The sequence below is a fragment of the Mesocricetus auratus genome, unplaced genomic scaffold, assembly GCF_017639785.1.
Source record: "Mesocricetus auratus isolate SY011 unplaced genomic scaffold, BCM_Maur_2.0 Super-Scaffold_100006, whole genome shotgun sequence".
NCBI classification, from domain to species: domain Eukaryota; kingdom Metazoa; phylum Chordata; class Mammalia; order Rodentia; family Cricetidae; genus Mesocricetus; species Mesocricetus auratus.
In genome coordinates, this window is record NW_024429190.1 from 31,152,548 (window position 1) to 31,173,535 (window position 20,988).

Below are 20,988 nucleotides of genomic sequence, written 5' to 3' on the forward strand. Positions count from 1 at the left end.
AGCCATATATTGGACAGCCAGCAGCAACTCTGACCACTCTTAAACAATAGGAAGGGTTCTTACTAGAGACGGCTCTTCTGCCTCCTGAGGTGGAGGGGTGCCGTCAGGCATGGAGGAAGGACTGGCCTCGTTGTCGGTGGTCACGTCTCCATCTGTCAGGGCATCAAATGAGGGCAATCCGTCTTCATCCACGGGGAGACTGTCCAGGGTCTCTGTGAGGACTGCTAGCAAGTTTGCCTCATTCTCTTCATCTATCTTCTGCAGAAGCAGAGAAAAAAAATATAGAAGAGTTGACATGAGGAGGCAGGCATCATGATTAATCAGCATAGGCTGAACATGTCCAGGTGGGTGAGGAAACTGTATGTGAAATCTTTAATGCCCATGCCAAACACAAACACTGTCTTCCTCAAACTCCTAACTCATTTTTAGTCTGAATCATGTGATTAACAAATACATGTACTGCTCTTGGACCTGTGTGGTTTACCAATCTGCTGGACTTGTACTTAATACTGCTGCATATATTTCTGTTGTGTTCGAAGTCATTTTTCACATCCTTAGTCTTCTGCCCCAAACTTAGGAAATCTCAGGCCTTAACAGAATTTTAAGCATCATCTAATCTTCATACACAGTTCTTATATCTCCCACTCAGTATGCTGCCCCAAATATTTAGGAAAATTTTCACTTGACCACCATCAGAAATTTTAACTATACTAAGAGAAGCTACATACTTTTGTGATTTCAATTATAATCTCATCACTGCTCACTCCCAAATCATTTATTTCTCTTACTGACATTTCACCCAACTTAAGTCATAAATCTCTGCCTACTGGATACTTCTACCATATAATGGCTCTCTTGTCTTCAAAACCCAAACTTGGGACCTTTCAAAGCAAAACTACTCTTTTTCTCAACTTCTTTAGCTTGACTATCAGTTCTTCAGATTCATGCTCTGGGATGCCTGGACTCCTTATTAAAAGTGTGTTGCTTAAGGGGAAACCTTCCTTTGCAATGTATCACAGCTAAACTCATTTCTTATGCCAGGGATAACTTAAGCATGGTATGGTTTCTAGTAGAAGCTTTACTTCTGTGGTGCATTCTAACTTGATAAACTCATTTTCATTTACGTTCACACAAAACTAATCTTGTATTATGCCTTTAATAGATATTATTGAATGCTTTATTTAGTCTTTGTTGATGCTATGGCATGGAATGAAGAGAGAAAGAAAAATAGCCTGAATTCTTCCTCTGGTGGAAAGGTATATATTAGTCTTGGTTCTCTATACAAAAACTGGAATGTCTATATCTGTTAATATGACAGTATGTTCTTGTCTATGCATGTAATCAATCAGTCCTAGTGCTGGGCACGTGGAATACAAGGTCATTACTTAATCAGAATAACACATTGATGGCATTTATTGGCACACACACAGACTGTGCACATAATTTTCTATTATTTCTTTTAGAATTCTACATTGTTTATCCAATTTTACCTGCTTCCAAATATCTTTTCTTTTTTGTCAAGTTCTGTATGCAACGATATTAACAATATGACTAAATTATCCCACACAATTCTATTATAAAATGCACCTAAGCTGCTGACATCTAATAAAGCTGGCAATGCCCACAATTCCTTTCTAACTAGCACTGAACTTCGGTTAATTGACCTGACAAAATTACAAGAATCACAGAAAAATACAGCTAATCAGAAAATCAAATTGTATCACTAGAGAAATTAAGCAGGCTCTTATCATGTAGACGTTCTATTTCATGTAAAAAAATATTTTCCCTCATTACTGATCACTCTCTATCTAGGAGTCAAACTACAGACTTTCCTTTCTTTTGGATTCAAGAGGCCAAGAAGAGCCATTTTCTTCTTGGTGGACCTTAGTAGACCTTTTCAACATTTGCATATGGGTTGTCCCTACTGCTCCCGGATTTCAGAGTATAGTTATGTACTTTGGGTACATTGCAGTGTGAGAAAAGGATTGATCTTAAATTCTAATGAAGAAGAGAAATTCAGCCAGAAGCTCACAGTCCCTTTCAAAGGGCACTTGAATTTCATCAACTACATATTCTTCCAACAGTACAATAACAAACAAACAAATAACAAATATCACTTCCCCCAATTCTTCTGTATCTTTCCATATACTCCCAATAATAAAACAGTAAAAATATTTTCTAGTATCCAGAAAGTCTAATGAATCAATTTTTAGTATTCCCAAATTCTAATTATCACCTCATGCAAAAAAATTAAATGTAAGTCATAAAACTTTTCTCAATAAAAGCATATTTAAATAAAATATGCTACTGGAAATCTTATCAGAATAATGAGATTTGCATTACTATAACTGACTGTATTTTCTAATATAATAATCTTGGAGGACCTCTCCAATACATACACATACCCAAGAACATATTTGTACACTTTCACTGTATTGAACCCTTTTTGTGAATACCTATCCCGTTTTCAAAAAGGTTTAATTCACTAATGTCAAAAAAGAACTCAAGAAAAATGGTTAAGAGTATTTATTTGTGTTTACTCTGATTTAAATTTTGTGTTTGGCTTTCCAGCGATACTTCAAGCGGCTATTTGCTTTCAATCACAGGATACAATAACACCGCTGCTCTATCCCTTTTGTAAACAAACTCTGATAATTCCAATCAAGTCAAAATGACAAAGAACACTTAAGTTAACTAGTACTCACCAATTTCTTTAATTAGCCTGAGTGAATGTATACCACACACAATGGCAGAAATATTGGAGTTTGATAATGTCATAATTAATTTACAAGATATGATTAAACAACCAACTATTTGAATTCTTCTTTCTTGAAAGCACAATGGGAGGTGAGGGATTGTGGAATGGGAAGACTGCTACAGTAATTGGGTGTGGGGCTGAGATACTTGGTCAATTAGTACATACCAATAAGACTGGTCTTTTTATACTGTCAATTAAAAATGATGATTGGGTATGATTACTATCCCTGTATTCTCAGATGCTCCAAGACCACTTATTTAATAATATGTGTTCTGAATTTTTGATGACTGATTGTTGTGATTTCAAACTCTGATTCTTCATTAATTATGGGAGTCTAATGGTGTACCTCTGTGTCAAAATTCAACAAATATTCCTACATGTAAAGTTGAGTGGACACTGTCCCTCACTGTGGCAATTACAATTAGTTTTGTGTGAATTTCAATAGTCATCTTCTCAGAAAATACAATGGATGTGACAATGAGGACTCCGTTAAACAGTTAATGTTAATTTCAATTATTGTGCTGGTCCCAATTTGAAGAGCAAATAAATCTACAGATGAAGCACAGAACCCTATGAACACATGTCTGCTCACAAGTGACAGGGAATGGAAGCACATGAGTGAATCAGGTGACATTGCAGGGGACACTTTTACAGTCTTCGCCATTGTGTTCCTCTCCAGTCACTTGAACTTATAATATTATAAGACAGACCATTTCTCAGCAGCATCTAAAACAGTGGTTCCCAACCTGTGGGTCGTGACCACTTTAGGGTTGCATATCAGATATCCTGCAAAGCAGATATTTCCATAACAATTCATAACAGCAGCAAAATTATAGCTATGAGTAGCAATGAAATAGTTTGATGATTGGGGGGTCACTACAACATGAGAAACCGTTATAAAAGGTGACAGCATTAGGAAGGTTGAGAACCACTGCTCTAAAAGATTGAAAAGTGAGAATCTGGAATGAAAGAGAAGATCACCACAAGATTTGTGGAGATCGCCAGCTCCACTAGATTCCTTGCAGCAGAAGAGACAGGAAAGCCCAGGTCAACAGGCAGCTATCCAGGGTGTTTCCTGTAGGGGGGGAGGTCAACCTTAGTTCCTCCTTACATGGTACAATTCTGCTGCTCTTCTTCTGGCCTAAATAAAGGTCTGTGCATCTAGAAAACTCCACTCTCTGAGAGCTATCCAGGAAGAAAGGAGGCACAGCAACAAAACCTCACTCCAGGTGTAAAGAATTTCCCGTGACAGATGATACACTGACTTTTATACTGACAACCCCAAATATGAAGTCTGCAACAATTCCTAAACCATGCCTCATCATTAATAAATAATAGTTTTGAACAGTCAACAGAACCTGGAAGCTTATTGCTGCTCTATCAGACTTCAGTGTCCTGAAATGACTTGTGCACTGGGTCTGACATAATCCAAACAGCACAACTAAAGAAGGTAGACCATGTTCCTGTAGGTTCCCAAGGTCACCTGAAGATCTCAGACTCCAGGCCTAAATTGTACTGTCTTGCTTTGCTCATAGGAGCAAAAGGACTTTCCAACTGACAAAGAAGACTTGGTGGTTGGGCACACAGTGGATTCAGCTCATCCAGCTCATCCACATGCCCTCCAGAGCAAGTGAATCCACCCAATGAAGGAGAAGATGAAGGACCGGTTTGCTAACGGGCACCTGGAGGGAGAAACATGGAGGAAAACCACATGTGGCATACCAAAGGTTTCTAAGTACAGCCTATTATGGAAGGATCATGCCCTGCTTATGATAGCAATTTTTTCTGCATCTTGTAGAATTGCAATTACACTCTGCATCCCCACATTCTCACACTCGCTTGATCTCTGTTTGATAAAAATAGTTTAATAGCCATTTAATCACAGCTTCATTATCTTAGCTCTCTTAATGTGAATTAGTCCATGAGAATTCTAGCTTCCTCATTATTCAAATCATCAATAAGAAGGAAGCAGGGGGGTCTTCTTATCACTCATTAATCAATTTCAGTTTCTTAGGAACTGTTGACTCAGATCAAACTGTGTGAGAGGTCACTTAACCTTACAGTTTCTCTATTTTCCTGTGCAAAGTTTCAAGTTTTCTGCATCATTCCTGTTATGGAATATCTTGATTCTTCTTCTGAATTTATGATTAATAGGATTTTTAAAAAGTGTCAGTGCAACTTGAGAATTCTTCAAGATGGTTCCCAAAAGTATTTCCGGTGTACATGCCCATCATCTTGATTACTCACATTTGAATTTTCTTCTATGTGCACAATCCACCACTGACTTTCCACACTGGGCCAGCTCCCTCCAAGTACCCAGCATGCCCTAGGCCTCTTTCTTGCCCTATCCTGCTGATTTGGAAACAGCTAATGAAGATGAAATTAACTTCTTCTTTAAGTGAGGCCTAATTAGGAAGGGAAATCTGCTAGAGTAACATCTGGTAGCATATTCCAAAGCCAAATATAAATGACATTTTTGGATTATCCATAATTTTCGATTATTTGTTCCACTACATTCTAGCAAAAGTTCAAATAACTAGAGAAGTGACTATCATGATGGATTTGAAAGCTCGAATGAAGAATCCAATTGAACACAGGTACCTTTTCCTGAATCTCCATGCACAGAATCCTTTGGTTTCGTGTATGAATTGACCAACAACAACAAAAATGGCTGCATGTGTGAATTTTGTATTTAATGCATAACACTCCATGATTTGGAAGAAGATTCATTCAAAATAATAAGATTTTTTCTGTTGTTTTTCTGAAATGAAATTAAAAGATAGCAATCTAGACTAAGCCCCTGAAATCAAGCTGGTTTTCATCTTTTCTTTGAACGTCTGTAGTCAGGGTGGATGCTGCTTCTCTCTTTAGTACTTATGTGCACTCTGAGAGGCCTGAGATTTTGTGAAGTTGAAGTGATGTGTTTGGAATATCTTCAAACAACTCTCTCACCCTCTTTCTCCTTTCTCTTACTGTCATATTCCACTGTGGCATTTCTTGCTTCTCTAGGCAGGAACAGCTGGTCTGTCTCCTTTCTTACACAATTAACAAGAGACAGGTAAAATCCCCCACATAACTTACTTGGGGGCTCCTAGAACATTCCCCATTCTGTAAGCAGAGTCCCTAAAATACCTCACTAACTTTAATTTGCCATATGGAATATAAGTCTTGGTACAATGTACTAACATTCAATGCAGAAGAAAAGATGATATTAAAAACCTCCCAAGTATGTGTAAGTAACAGACAGTAATCCAAATAGACCCCCTTAGCTTATAACACACATTATAAAATACTTCAGTGTTTAAATTTATATGAAGACACCAAGGGTTTGTTTATTGTCATGTATCCTTAGAACCAACAACCTTAGCTAAGGTTGCTAAAACTTGGGGGTCAAGAGATAAAAAACAATTTTAAATTCTACTTCACCATGGACATACAGATCATTTGAAATATTATACATTCATAATACACATAAGCATAGATAACAAGTATACATTTTTGAAACAGTATCTAGGCACACACAAACACACATACATATCAGTTGTATTCAGTTCTTGTTGACTAGATAAAAACATATAATCAGCACTTAATACTCATTGTCACAGTTATCCATTTAAACCAAGGAAAGCAATGATCAAAAACTAGGTATAATTCTTACAAAGATGAAATAAAATTCAAGTGGAAATAAAATACAGGCAAATCTGAAGATTTTTTTCCTGCCTGGATATATTTAGATCTGTAGAAATCCATTTAATTCCCATGAATACATATGGCCTTATTTAAGCAGGCATAAAATTCATATTCACATCTGTACTTAGACTCCATTCTAACTTATTAACTTATATCACAATATTCATGAGTTAATAAGTATGTACAGAACATGTGGAATTCATTATTCTAAAGTTGCTGTAGGAACCAACGTATAGATACAGAGGTTCAATGGAATGGTTGATGTGGGAAAAATGAGATATTTCAGAGGAGAAACAGAAAAAAATAACATTTCATATCTATTTCTCGCAATAAGAGGAATAAGGAACTGAGTCATAGCACTGAGCAGGAAACTCAACAGACCCAAGAAGAGTCAGCAAGGTATTCTTTTTGACCTTGGCTGTAAATGAAGAGAAGCATCATTGCAGAAAGTGCAAGGACACCAGACAGCAGACTAAGAGAACAGATGCTTCCCTTCTCGCTGCTAGCAGCTGCACAGCCTCCAGTGCAGCAACTGAATTCTGTCTGTGTTGCATGATCTAGAATGAGCATCCTTTTAACCCCGTGCCTCTTTGTTTCATCCCACCCTGATATTCCATTGTCAACACAGAAGAATAAATAACTCTGATAAAAACATGTCAGTCTCACCCCTCTCCCTGCCAATTCCCACTTGTGCTTTTTCATATGACCAGAAGTAAAATCCAAAGAGTGACATTCTAGCTAGGTGTTCAACAGGCGATTTATTATCCAAATCAATATGATTAGCTGTACGGGGTTGGCCCACACTATCACAGGTTAAATGGGGAATATGGTTTCCTTTTCTAAGTCAACATCATGTTACCCATCAACGTCACCAATTACCTGCCTGAATTCTTGCCCACTGGTCCACAAAGTGCTAAGAATTCTCTCCTAAGGCCTTTGCATTTAGTGTTTCCTATCCCTATAAGGCTCTCATGCCAGGTGGCCACAAGTTCCCATCCCCTTTGGCTCCATTCACTCAAACATACCCTCTCAGTGAGGTCTTCCCCATGATTTTAGACACATCTAGCCACATTTCCCAGGCTATTACTCTTTTTAAACCTGGATCTGTAGTTCATTGTGTATGTTAGGGATTTTCCTTGTTGAGACGCTATGTAAAACAACATATCTGAAAGGCCTATTTGATTATAAAGCTGCGAGTGAAGTTGAGTGGTAAGGAACTTGACTAGCCTGTGGGAGGCTGTGGGTTTTAGCACAGAATAAAAAGACGCTTGGCATATTGGAGATGGTTAATTTAACTGAATAAGAACTTTTCAGAACACCCAGAATATATTATGACATTTCATTTTCTTTTGTTTTTACTTGTCTCTGAAATTTCCACCTCATCCCACCCCCAGCTTATTTATCTTCTTAATAATGTTTATCTTAGACTATGATGTAAAATTAGTTTGTATTCATCTCACACATACCAGATGATAGCCCAGGCAAGCAGCCAATATATTCTTGTTGGGGAAAAAAGAAAATATGAACAGCTAGGAATACAGAGGGGCTACTTCTGAATGTGTTCCATGGACTTTGAACACATAGGAATAGACCTAACACCCATGGATGACAAAGGAAGAGATTTGGATGAGCCCTTTAAATGCAGAGATTAATCCATACCAGCGTGTTTGGGGGAGGACTCCAGAACACATCACCAAGCAGCCAATTTGCAAACATGTTAGAAGAAACAGAATGGTTTTATGAAAAGGAAATCATGCCATAAAAACTTATGATCAACCCATTTTGGAATCCCAGGTGATTAAGAAACAAATAACACATTCCATCAAGGCCAGAATCACCTGTGTCACTGCATGACTAGGTCTTCTCTAAGCAGTGGACATATATTCAGTTTAGCCTGGTAGTTTTGGTGTTCTGTGAAACAGTGGCCATTAGTACAATCACTGTAAGAATCAATAGTGAGTGTCAGTTTGATGTATGTCATACACTTATGTCACTGGATGTAAATACTTCTATGTTTTATAAAGCAACAATGGCAATACGTTATTTAGCCTATAATGAACATAGGAGACATTGCCATTGCAATAACCATACAACTGTGTCATTTTGTGTTTGTTTCAGGATAAGAAGAAAGGAATGAAGAAAGGAAGGAAGAGAGGGAGAGGCTAAGGAGGGAGGGAGGAAAGAAAGAAAGAAAGAAAGAAAGAAAGAAAGAAAGAAAGAAAGAAAGAAAGAAAGAAAGAAAGAAAGAAAGAGAAAGAAAAAGGTGAGGGAGACCAATGTGAACCTGGAAACACAAATATTTAGGGTTTCTCAATCCTATTCAATTAAACCAAAATACAAAATAATCTGTTCCTAAAGGTAATTATAAGATATTGATCATTGTCTTACAGATTATTTTTTCTGCTGGTTTAGCATTATAATTATCTTAGATAGATATTATTTTAATTGAAAACATCAAGAAAGAACAGCTTATTTTTAAACATAATTTTATTTATCCTTTTACACTTTCTTCTCTGTATACAATGTATTTTGCTCATGCCGACCCTCAGCCCTTTTTCTACAACTCCTCTAGCTCCCTACTAAGGCCCTTTCCCCAACTTCATGGCCTCTTCTTGATTCTTTTTAAATGAACCATTGAATCCAGTTAGTTTTGTCTGTGTATACATAGATGTAAAGGTACCCAATGGAGCACGTGCAACTTAACAGGCATCACACCCCAAGGAAACCCAACTGCAGTCAACAACTGTCAACAGATACTCAGCTAAGAGTGGGACATTTCAAGTCCCTCCCCTATCCATCCAAGAATGGTGGCTGGCTTGATCATGCATAGGTCCTGAGCTGGCGACTATAGCTATAGCAGCAGATTTTACTGAATGCTTCCCATGTTTCCAATGCTGAGTTAATCAGCATATTGCATTATTTTATTTAAATTATCCATTTAACACTATTATTAGTCTAAAAATCATGTGCCTAATGAGAGGCAGAGTGGAATATCAAAGTAAATATATTTGATAAAATAAGGCTCCCACATTCTTTATTGGAATTTTCAGGAAGAGCTTATAGGAAAAGGGGATAAATTTGGCCTATTCTAATCCATATTTATATCAGAAGTCATATCTATACTTATCAACAGATAAACCAAAATGTCCAGGCAACTATATCCCATGAAACAAAGCAATCCTCCATGTGGAAAGAGAGGGGCACTTTGAAATTGCTTCTCACTGTTTGTTGCTGCCTCATGTCCCATCACAACCCACCTTTACTCCTAGTGGACATGATTGGTTGCTCTGCTGGAATGTTCTTTCCCTTTCCTTCATTTGTTCTTACTACTCCCATGTAAAAGATGGCATTAAACATTTTTCCTCAAAAAAGGTAGTTTTGCAGAAACCCGAATTTTCTAGACGTCGCAAAGCTACCAACTTCTTTTCCTGAATAGCTGGTGCCTTAAGAACAGAAACAAAGCATTCTGGACCCAAACATAGACCACTAAATCTAGATCTTGAGATTCAGATTTCTCAGCTTCATCAAAGTAACATCATTGGAAATAATGAGTGGGAGACACCAATCCGGATAAGAATTCAAAATTACAGAACAACCAAAGGAGAAATCAGGTCATTTAACCAATTATTCTTTAATGGCTTCCATAATAACCTGTATGCAACAACATACAAGAAACAGATATTAAAAGTGTAGTGTCAGGACATGCAATATTATTGCATGGCAGATGAAAAGAGAGACTCAAAGTGTTGAGCAAACTTCTTCAAGATCAGTTACCAACAGTTCTAAGTCTTCATAAGTGTGAAAAAGAGAAACAGAGAAAGAGAGAGGGAGAGAACAGTTGAAGGAATAAGCAGTCTTAAGCTGAGCTTCAATGAAGGAGAAATTAAGTTCATGAAGTTTTCATTTCAATAATCAAAAACTGTAACAACAATCACCTATGAGCCCCAATCAGCACCAGGTCTTCAGATAGGAGGTAGCTGTAAATAACTTACGAGGTTTTATTGTGGCAAATTAGCAGACTACATGACTCAAGGACAGAGACGGTACTTTTTTGGAGTGACGATGTAAGCAATCTTTATTCTATATATGATAGTACATTTTCTGCCTAAAAGAAATGCTTAGACAGCATCATCATAAAGGTCAATGTTACTTGTTCACAAAGACTTAGCACCACGAGATATGTGTGAGATTGTGCAGCTGCAGATCCCCGGCACCTGGATCTATGTGGCATTTCAGGTTGGGTACACTAAGAAGCAGACAGTGTCAAATGATCTGATTACTGTGCTATCCCAGCAATAGCATAGAATGAGCGAAAATTGTCTCATGGTAGAGGCAAGCTATTCAGAGGCAAGCCTGTCCTCTGTGGGGCCATCTAGGGTAAAGGAAATCAAAGTGTGCTTCCTGGTAATCCTCTGTGCTGTGCCTGGCCCTTCCCCAAGAGAGAAGAAACCATTAGAGCTGAGATTGGATGTGAGACTCCTTGAGCAACTTTCATATCCCACTAAAGTGTTCTGCACAGAAGAGTGGACTGTCGATAAATAGTTGGTAAATAAATGCAATATGAGAGCTTCATTTTTTCAATGACTTCACATCTAACAATTCTACATGGGGTCTGCTTTCCAAAGCTTCTGAATAAGTTTGCAATCACTGAGGATTTATATCCTGAGTTTCTTTTTAATGCTACACTGAGTACACCTTTCATGAGGAATCTTTAACCACTTTCCTCTGAGTTGGTTCTCAGTGCAGGCTCCTCTGTGGTTATTGGTGATTTGTATGCGTATGGTGGGAGCATGCATAGTGAGGAAGCAGGAAACACACTTTAGACAATGGGGCCTATAACATCCATAACACCTTTTTTAAGTGACTTGGATATCAGAGGCTTAAACAGCACATTCAGCTGTAACAGCATGGGGAATAGCAAGAGTGGGCCAGGCAAATCTGGATAAGAATTCAGGAGTTACAAAACAACAAAAGGAGATGTCAGATAATGTAAGAGCTTATCCTTTAGTCACTTCCATAATACCAGGATGTAGTAACACACAAGAAACAGATAGTGAGAACGTACAATCAAGTCATGCAGTCCTACTACATAGGAAGTGAGAAGGAAGACACTCAAAGCATTGAACAAACTTCTTTAAGATTGAAGATCTACAGACATAAGTCTGCATTTGTTCTGATCTATGCAAGTACGGTGGTTAGTTTTGCCATTGGCTCCCATTGCTTTCCAGGAGAATAAAAGAAATTAACATTGAAGAAATAGTTTTTCTCATACCACTATTTTTCTTCCTTAATATTCAACATCATTTAAAATATTGTAGATGAAAAATTCCAACATATTTACTTCCAAAGAAAAATTGGACCATAATTACAAAATTATGTGTCCAAATCTGTGTTTTCCAATAGATAATATGCACTTTGGAGTTAGTTATTGTGGTTTGCACAACAAAATGATTAGGTACCACATTAATAATTACTGTTTGAGACTTTACTATATACCAGGCATTCCTGACACTGGAAATATAGCAATGAACAAAATAAATAAAATCCTTTCCCTCAGAGAGCTTATTTTGAACAAGAAAGGAGACTAATGACTGACAACATAAATTACTATAAACATGATAAATAACTGTGAAGAATAAAAGAATGGCTAGAGCAATATGAATGCTACTTGTGGTTAAGAAAAGCCAAATATATTTAAGAATCAGATTTAATTATAAAAGCAGAGCATGAATAGTTTTCTTGGGAAAGACTTCACACTGAGATAACTTAGAAGCACTTAAAGTTGAAAATATAATTGGAACCAGAAGAACTGGACTCACAGAACAGTTTGCTACTATCTTTTATATGAAATGAAAGGTAGCTGGAAAGCAGTAATTCTCAGTACTGGCTATTCAATAGAATGTATGTATGCACTTTAAAAAATATTTATGTTTTAGCTCTTATGCCAGAGCAATTAAATCAGTACCTTTGCAAATGGGAGTCGGTACTTTTAAAGCTTCCCAGGCAGGATTATAATGGAATCCAGGACTGAGAATCACTCCTACAAAAGACTAAATGGTAGAACCTTTAAGGAAATGAAAATGAGTGCCCATCATGAGCCCAAGTAAACAAAGCTTCCCAATGTGTAAGGTCCACTTGTCCAGCTTGAAGATGCCCAGGACCCTCTACGCAACTAAAGAATACAGGTGCTACAACCCATCCTGGAGCCTGTACTAGAGGCTCTTTCTTTTCAAAGTTCTAGCTTTCTTCTCAGTTACCTGTTCCAATCTTATTTTAACACTTATAACTCCATTAAGTAGATCTCTAGTGTAGAATAGCAACACCCACTAATCAAGAACTTCTATTACCAGTGTCAAATTCCATGCTTTGTAAAGAACCATTAGGTCACATAGATCAGATTGCCTGCTTAAGGATGGGTGTAAAGATAAAAGGACATCCAGGGGAATCCGCATTAGAAGTTGGGTTACTTTCTTTTTACATCTATAAATGTAGTAGCATGCATTTCGCATTAAATCATTTAAAATATTTACTGCATTTGGATTATACTTATAGTTGGATTGAATTTATTTCTTGCTCATAAAACTTTGTGACAGCAAGTGGAAAGTAATGGCCAGTGTAAAAACAGTAATAGAATATATATGAAATCCTAACAAGGGCCCTGGAGCAGAAGAATCTTGACAGTACCTGTCCCTGACCTGCTTGGTATCCTTAGTACCCCAGCTGGTAGCAATAGTGACAGACAAACTTTCCAATACTGTTGGGATAGCGCCATCAGCAGCTGTAATCTGTTCACTCAGAGCTCAAGATATAATGCTATCAGCAGGAGTTGACTGGGCCCAGTGTGGATCTCTTTACCTCCAGGCACTGTGTGAAAACATCAGGCTTTAGCAATTGATAGCAAAATATTTAGATGCCACTAAAATATCAATTGCTGCTCAATTTGTCCCTGGAAGTGCATTCAATATTCTCCAAACATTAACCCAAGCCTCTTGTTTTACCGCTCTTCTCATCAATACCGCGTCCATTGTGAATAATTACAAGATATATATTGGAAATCTTATGGGATTTTTTGACTTAGAAGAATTAAATTAAGTTCTAATTTTATCACGTAGAAGCTTGTGTTGTTTGGGAAGTCATTTGGGGCCACTGAACTCAGCACTGTCAACTGCAGGGGATTGCTTGGTAATAGTGTGTGATACTGTGCATCAACCGTACCACAGATCATCATAGAGATATTTGCTACTCCAAAGAGAAATGTTACATCATCAAAAAAGTGCACACATTCCAAATATATCTCAGGAAACTACATCTCATAAGGACTGTGACTGAAGATGAGACACAGTCTCATCTTTATACGTATGGTTGAATCTAGTTGGTAAAAGGTCCATAGATACTACCTTCAATTCAGAACGCCCCACCTACAGTAAAAATATAGTTTTTAAAACAATACAGGAGACAATGATTCATAGGAAATATTAACAGGATACACACACACACATGTGGGTGTGGTTTTGAGCATGATAGAAGAAGTAAACTAATTTTTCTTATTTAAAAATAAGACTACAGATATAGTCTTCAACAAATGTGGTAGATAGATTACCTAACTTCTGTAATAAAAGGTCTATTTCATAGGTGCAATGAACACATTGTCATGCTTAGCCCTTACATATGTATAAGTACTATGTCTCAATCAAAATAAAAGGACAAAAATATATAATGAAGCTACTCCAAGGCTAATACTTTGTTTTATTTGTCCTTATTCTTTTCTTTCCTCTTTTATCCACTAGGTTAAGGAAATACTTTTGGAATATATGTATCTTGAGCAAGAATGTATGAAACAGTAGACTTGAAAACACTAACCCTAGCTTTACAATTAAGCAGTAACCTTGCTAGCCTACATTGAAGCCAATAAAATGATTTATTTAATTAAGATAAAAATAGGCTAAGTAATGATAATATTGAGGAAAAATAAAATCAAAATTAGAAAAAGAAAATAGATATTATTCTCACTTTTATTTGGAGATGCAGTCCTCTTTCCATATTATACTGCTCTTTGGGGCTGTGGACTTTAAGAAATAATTACTGCCTTTAAAATATGAATTAAAGTTGTAATCACCACTCAGGACTTTTCAGTAGTTCTTTATTATTCACATTATCAGTTTTTTTCTGGTCACTGTAACTATAATAAAGTATAAGAGGAGCACACAGATTCATCTTTGAGCTTCTGCTCTGGTCACTTGAATAAACAAAATTGGAGGTTAAATAGACTTAGTTGACACTTACCGAGGGCCCTGAAGGTAAATTCGTGGTTTGCAGAAGCAGTCCATATATACAAGGTATAAGAAGCCATCAAAATACAGCCACCTAATGACCTGATGTATGATGTATGACAGGTCAGACATGGTCTATGTGTTTATTAATGGTACTTTAATATTCAAAACTAAAATCTAAGTGACCTTAAGATAAAGATAAAAGACCACATGCCATGTAGTATGGTTATTGTTATACACTGCACAATGTTATTTCCTTTTGTTTACACAATAATCCCTTTGATAATCATTACTGTGCTGTTCTACAAACAGGGGAGAGAGGCTTGAAGAGATTAAGCCATCAATACAGGAGACATAAAAAATACATGACAGAGTGAGAATTAGAACCCAGGCTCATTTACTTGTGTGGACTTAACCTTTTATGAGCATTTTTCCAGTGAAGGAATTTAAATCTCTTCCTGCTTCAAAGATAAAAAATTACACTTAATTGTTCATTTTATTTTCAGGATGTCTTTGGGGGAAGAAAATACAGCTCACTGAATATTCTAGAAAAAGAAAAGTCATGTGTTTCATTGCTTCTAATGAGTTGTTGCAGTTCAGAAGTTTCATTACATTCTGACAATTAAGTTGCTAATAAACTGAGGAGCCACTAATTGACTTATCCATCTCACAAACTCAAGCTCTGGCAACCTAGAACACAGTTTCCATCATTGGGCCCCAAATCACTCAACATTTTGCAATCAGCTTTGTGATTTGATTTGCTTTGGATAATTTACACATTGTTCTTATACTTGACAAGAAGTCCTGATTGAGAACACCCATGTCCATGGTCATATACTCATTAGTGAACATGTTATACCGCTGCATACAAAACATCAGAACCAATGACAACATAGTACTGTGCTGGAAACTACACAGTGACTGCGGACCCAACATCAAACAATTTATGGTAATTGAAACCAGAGAATCTTAGGGAATGCAGTCAATTTCATAGAGTACCAAAAGGTCACTCTATTCAATTTATACTCAAGGCTCAGCACAATATTGAAAAAAACATGTGAAAGCAAATGATCTTATCAGGTGTCCAGGATTTAACAATTTACTGACTATGTAAGGCAATTTACTGATTACCAAATGAATGCATTACCTGTGCAGTTCCTCATATTTAGCTCATCAGGTTCTTGTGCAGAAGTTATCACTATGGATGCATTGCTAACTATGTCACCATTACCATATTAACTGCTCTGTTCAGCTTCAGTGAGGGTAAACCTTTATGTTGTTGCTGTTCCTTCATTCTACTGGTGATGCTGAAGGCTCTCTGAAAGCCTGCTGGAAGCACTGTTATAAATGAGAACATGAAGTTCTCCAAAGCTGGTGCTTCTCAAACACTCATGTGCACACAAAACACCTAAAGATAGTTAAATGCAGATTCTGAGTCAGGATATGTGGAGTGAAAACATTCTGAGCCTTTAACAAGTTTCCAGGTCATAAGCCCTTACCATGCAGGTGTCATACAATTAAGTAGAGGAACAAGGGTCTAGTTTTCTTTTGTGTGCGTTAAGTTCCGTTCTTTAAAATATATAATTAATAGCCATTATTTGTACAAGTATGGGTTCATTGTAAGATTGTAATTTTCTAAATAACATTTATCTATTTATGTGGAGTGTGTGTGTGTGCGTGTGTGCATGCCTGTGTACATACATACATGCGTGCCTGCATGTGCGTGTGTGTGTGTGAATTTGTGCTTTAATGGCATGTCTCAATTGTGGGGTTCAGGTAACAAGTTGAGGGAGTCAGTTCTCTCCTTCTACTATGTGGGTGGGTTCAGACTGAACTCAATCATCAGGCTGGGCAGCAAGTGCCTTTAGTTCACTGAACCATCTCACTGACCATCATTATAAGATTTTCATTCATGTATACAATGTAATTGATAATTGTCTACTTTCTTTCATCAAATCAATACATTTTTCTAGTACTTTCTCACATCTTACAGAGCAGAAAAAAATAACTTGAATTGGATCACACCAAATCCCCTTTTGAGGCCCTTGCTCTTCCTGTCTTGTGAAGACATGCCACCAGAGTCTGAATAAAAACTTGGATGTTTATGCTGGTTCATGTTACAAAATGAATGTGTCTCTCCATAAGAAGCCCAGACACAACTTTTGCTTAGATAATGTGGTTTTGTCTACAAACGGTTCTTAAACACTGTTAGATTAGTTAACAATACATCCTGAAGTTAAAATTTCATCTGAAAGTTTTGCAGTTTAGAAACTAATCAGAAATTGTTGCTATATGGGAGTTGAAGAAGAGGTGACCACTTCAGAAAAGAGATGACTGTAGCTGCCACTCTGCACCCTCACCACCTTGACAAGGATGCCTGTGGCCATCTGCATGTCTACTTACTCTTCATTCTCATGATTCAATACCCTGCCTGTATTCCAAGCAGTAAAGACACTCTTATTTCCCTTTTCAAATTCTTCCCCAAGTTCATACTTCCTCATTTTGGTATATCTCATATCGAATATTTCACCCATTTTTCTTTGCTCATAGAATTTGTATGGGTTTCCCTTCTGCTTGCGTTCTTCTGTCTCATGGAATATTGGTTAACCAGCCACATTCTTTCAAGTGTGCTGATACATCATAACTGGTTTTACCCTTATTGTTTAAAGTCTACTTTTATCCAGATCTCAGAAAAAGCATCACATACGATGGGTAAGACAGAATGAAAGAGCCAGAAAAGGAGAAGGAGTGCTGTGAAACACTGTCTTCCAGACATGACATGGATGGTGCACCTAAGGACTCAGAGCAAGAGTGGGCTTCTGGCACAGTTCTGCCTGGATTTCTCTGTATCCTACAACCAAAGTTTGTAGTGTCTTCAGCATCAGCATCTGGTTAAAAGAGTGGTACACAAGAGCTGCACTGGACTGGGCCCACTGATAGTCCCTCATAGGTGGAGCGAGGGAGCCCAGCCTTCATTGAGGAGTTAAGCTCTTACTAGAGGAAGAGCCATATTCTTCAGTGTGTGGCTACAGGAAAGTTGTCCTTATTCAAAAAGTAACATTCATTTGTGGTCAAGCAATAGCAATTTTATTAAAGGGGTTTTATAGAAGATGATGGACTTGAGAGAAGGACGAGGGAAATGGAAGGAAATATGATCAAATTAATGTGAGAGTTGGGGCATGGGAGTGTATATGTGTGTTTACAATTATGAAAAATAAAGTTAAGAAAAATAATAATAATGAAATATTATTATATGTATATATATAGAGAGAGAGCATACAATAAGCCATTGGATTAGTATTACGCTAATGAAAGAAAGATTAAATTATATTTAAAATGTTGCCCTAGATAAATGAGATACAGTTACAGAACAGAAAGTATATTAAATTAATCTCAAATTTAGGGTCTGACAGATTCACTTACCTGCATGTGAGAAACCCTTTGGCTCAAGAAAACTTTGACGGTTGCAATGAGGAGGAATTCTACATAAACATCTACACCGTATCTGAAATAACTACTCTCGATATTTACACGCTCACTAAGAATAGTAACACAACTTTCATTTATGTCAGACTCAGAGTGTTACAGAGAATCTTGATACAATTACAAAATCATTTAGAAGAGAATATGATAAATCAATGCTTTAATACTTCTAGAGCACCTTCCAGGTGCAATTCAGCATGCAGGCTAACACATTAAATCTCTACCAGGGCTAGAAAGTAATTGTTGAGGGCTTTAGGATCTGCAGTCTTAACTCTGGGCATGAGTCCTCAGTACCACATAGGAATGGCATCTTCAGAAGGTACTAAATTCCTCTGCTGTTCCATTTCCCACCCATAGTTAAGACAATAATTAAACACCTAACACATGCCTTGTTGAGAAGATTGAATGAATTAAAACATGTTGAGTGCTCAGAAGGCTGCCTGACACATAGAGGCCTTCCATAAATTTTAACTATCATCAATGTTCATTTTATTATTCTCAAAGGGCTTATAATTTAGTCAAGGAAGTGAGACAGGAATAGTAAAAATATAACTAACTCCACAAGGCTATGTGTACATGACAAGTGGCAGATAAGTCACTCAGATATGGAGTGTTAGTTCTGAGGAGAATCATTTTGAGTTTTAAATAATGATGCCAAGAATCCAGGCAAGGAATTTCTTATCAGGTCACGGGACTTTTAGAATAGTTATGTTATTTCAGTCATGGTAATCTTTTCAACAACTCATTCAGAACAGCATTCTCCTCCCATCTGGACAAAAGAGGCCATCCAGGCTTTTCCTAGGATAGAGGTATGAAGTGGGGGGGGGAGGGAGAGTAGTATAAGATATCAAGACTAGACTTCAAATAAATCTTATTGGGCACCTGGATGATCAATAGAGATTGTATACATTTCCAGTGTGCTGCTGTGTTTAGCCAGACCAAGAGGCCTCATAGGCAAACAGTTCCATGGCTTTAGCACAGCAACCTAGCTTGAGAAAAGGAATTCTAAGTCTATAAATGAGGGTGGCCTTGCCCTAGCTAGGTGAGTTTTTACACAGAGATAAGTGTTGTACTCAAATGTCTCACTCAAAGGCAGATAGATTAAACTTCTAAAAAATGTTTATCAATGTGCATTTCCTGGGGAGCATGTGCCATTTGTCTATGTAGCCCAAGCATCTAATAAAATGGAGCAAGCCAAGAATGAATGACCCTCAGATGAATGGATGATCAGTTATGAAGGAAAAGGGGAAGGAGAGGACAGAAAGGTCTTTTTTTCCAGTAGAAAGCAGGTTGAAACATATTATCAGCTTCTATAAAATCACCTGGCCATACAGATAGCTCTAAACCCAGATTTTCTTGCATATTTACCTTTTGTCCCTTATGAAAAATAGTATTAGTAATATTTTTAAAAGTCTGACTTTTATTTCTGAAAACACCAATAACCAGAAGCAGACTAGATGTTCAAAAATCATGCTTCATATAAATGAGTATATATGAGTTAACAAGAAGTTCCCTCCAGCCCAAGTCAAGTGCCCAGCAGGCTTGGGGTTTCTTGAAATACATAGTGCTATACTTTGTCTAACACACTCCAGGAATAATTTCAGATTATTAAATTCCTTATTTTGTATCATTCAGTATAGACATCGCAAGCATGTACAGTATTCAGTACTCTGTTAAACAATTGCTGTTACAAAAAAGAAAATGTCACAGCACAGACTCTCTCACCCAAAAAAAAAAAAAAGAAAAAAACTTTATGGGCAGAGAGGGGAACATGTGACCCTAGGTAGAGGCTACAGGGCACACAGGAGCAGCAAACTGGCTTTCCCAGGGTACCAGGTATTAATAGTGGTATAGGAAAGGATTGCTGAATGATCATAAGGATTGAGTATATGGAGATCCTACATCAGAACAGAAAACAATGTGCTATACATCCAGAAAATTTCCAGTCACCAGATTTGGCATATGGCAGTCATTTCCCAGACATCAAATATATGAATAACTACACTCATGTTATATTATGGAAATCAGCTGACATTTTTTGAAAACCAGGTCCTCCCACCCTGAACCAAAAAAAAATATAAGGTATATAGAAATGTGTTCCCAGAGTTATAAGAGGAGACAAAACATTTATATCTCCACATTCATCTCCCCGAGTTGGCACAAGTTATATCAGAGCTGACTGTGTTTCCAGAATGTGCCATCACAAGCGTAATGCAAATCAAACAGCAGTTGTTGAAAATGCCAAATGCTAAGCTTCTATAGCCAATGTTCTAAGCAAAGTTCTCTGTGTTGGTATTTTCTGTCTGGTAGGACACTGCTTCATGGTTTCTGCTTACCAGGACCCATTAGTCACTGCAAATAGCTCTGGCTAGATGGAGTACACTTTTATGTACAAAACGCCTTTGCTTGCTGATCTTTGTTGGCCACACGAGAGACAGGCTCAGAGCTGAAAGTCACTCAAAGAATCACATTTGGGCTGTCTGTCATCCCTTCAAAGGAGACATTTCATGACAGAGATTAGCCAGACACTATACCCATTCTAGAATTGTTCTTTTAACAATGATTCTTGCTACTCAAGCCAACGGCTTCCTCATTTCCATGTGGTTGATGTCTAGAGCTTCCCAATCATATCATTCCTCTAAACAGCATTTTTAAGTCATTTCTATGTTCTAGGAACTGTGCTGCATATGGGGTTGAATGATGTAAAAGTCAGACCCCTGGAATTAATCTTTGATACAAGAAAGTACACAATGGATACCCACTGGGGATCCAGGCAGCAGAATCCCC

The 20,988-nt window shown here is 37.3% G+C and overlaps 1 protein-coding gene across 3 annotated transcripts in view; it reads right to left on the reverse strand.

Annotated features, from left to right (window-relative positions):
- Ppargc1a (PPARG coactivator 1 alpha) overlaps window positions 1–20,988 on the reverse strand; it is a 640,336-nt gene that overhangs the window by 40,369 nt on the left and 578,979 nt on the right. For all 3 annotated transcript variants that reach the window (XM_005068780.4, XM_005068779.4, XM_021226414.2), the window contains one exon: window positions 64–258. In XM_005068780.4, the coding sequence (XP_005068837.1) occupies window positions 64–258 (195 nt within the window). The remainder of the gene's footprint in view (window positions 1–63; window positions 259–20,988) is intronic.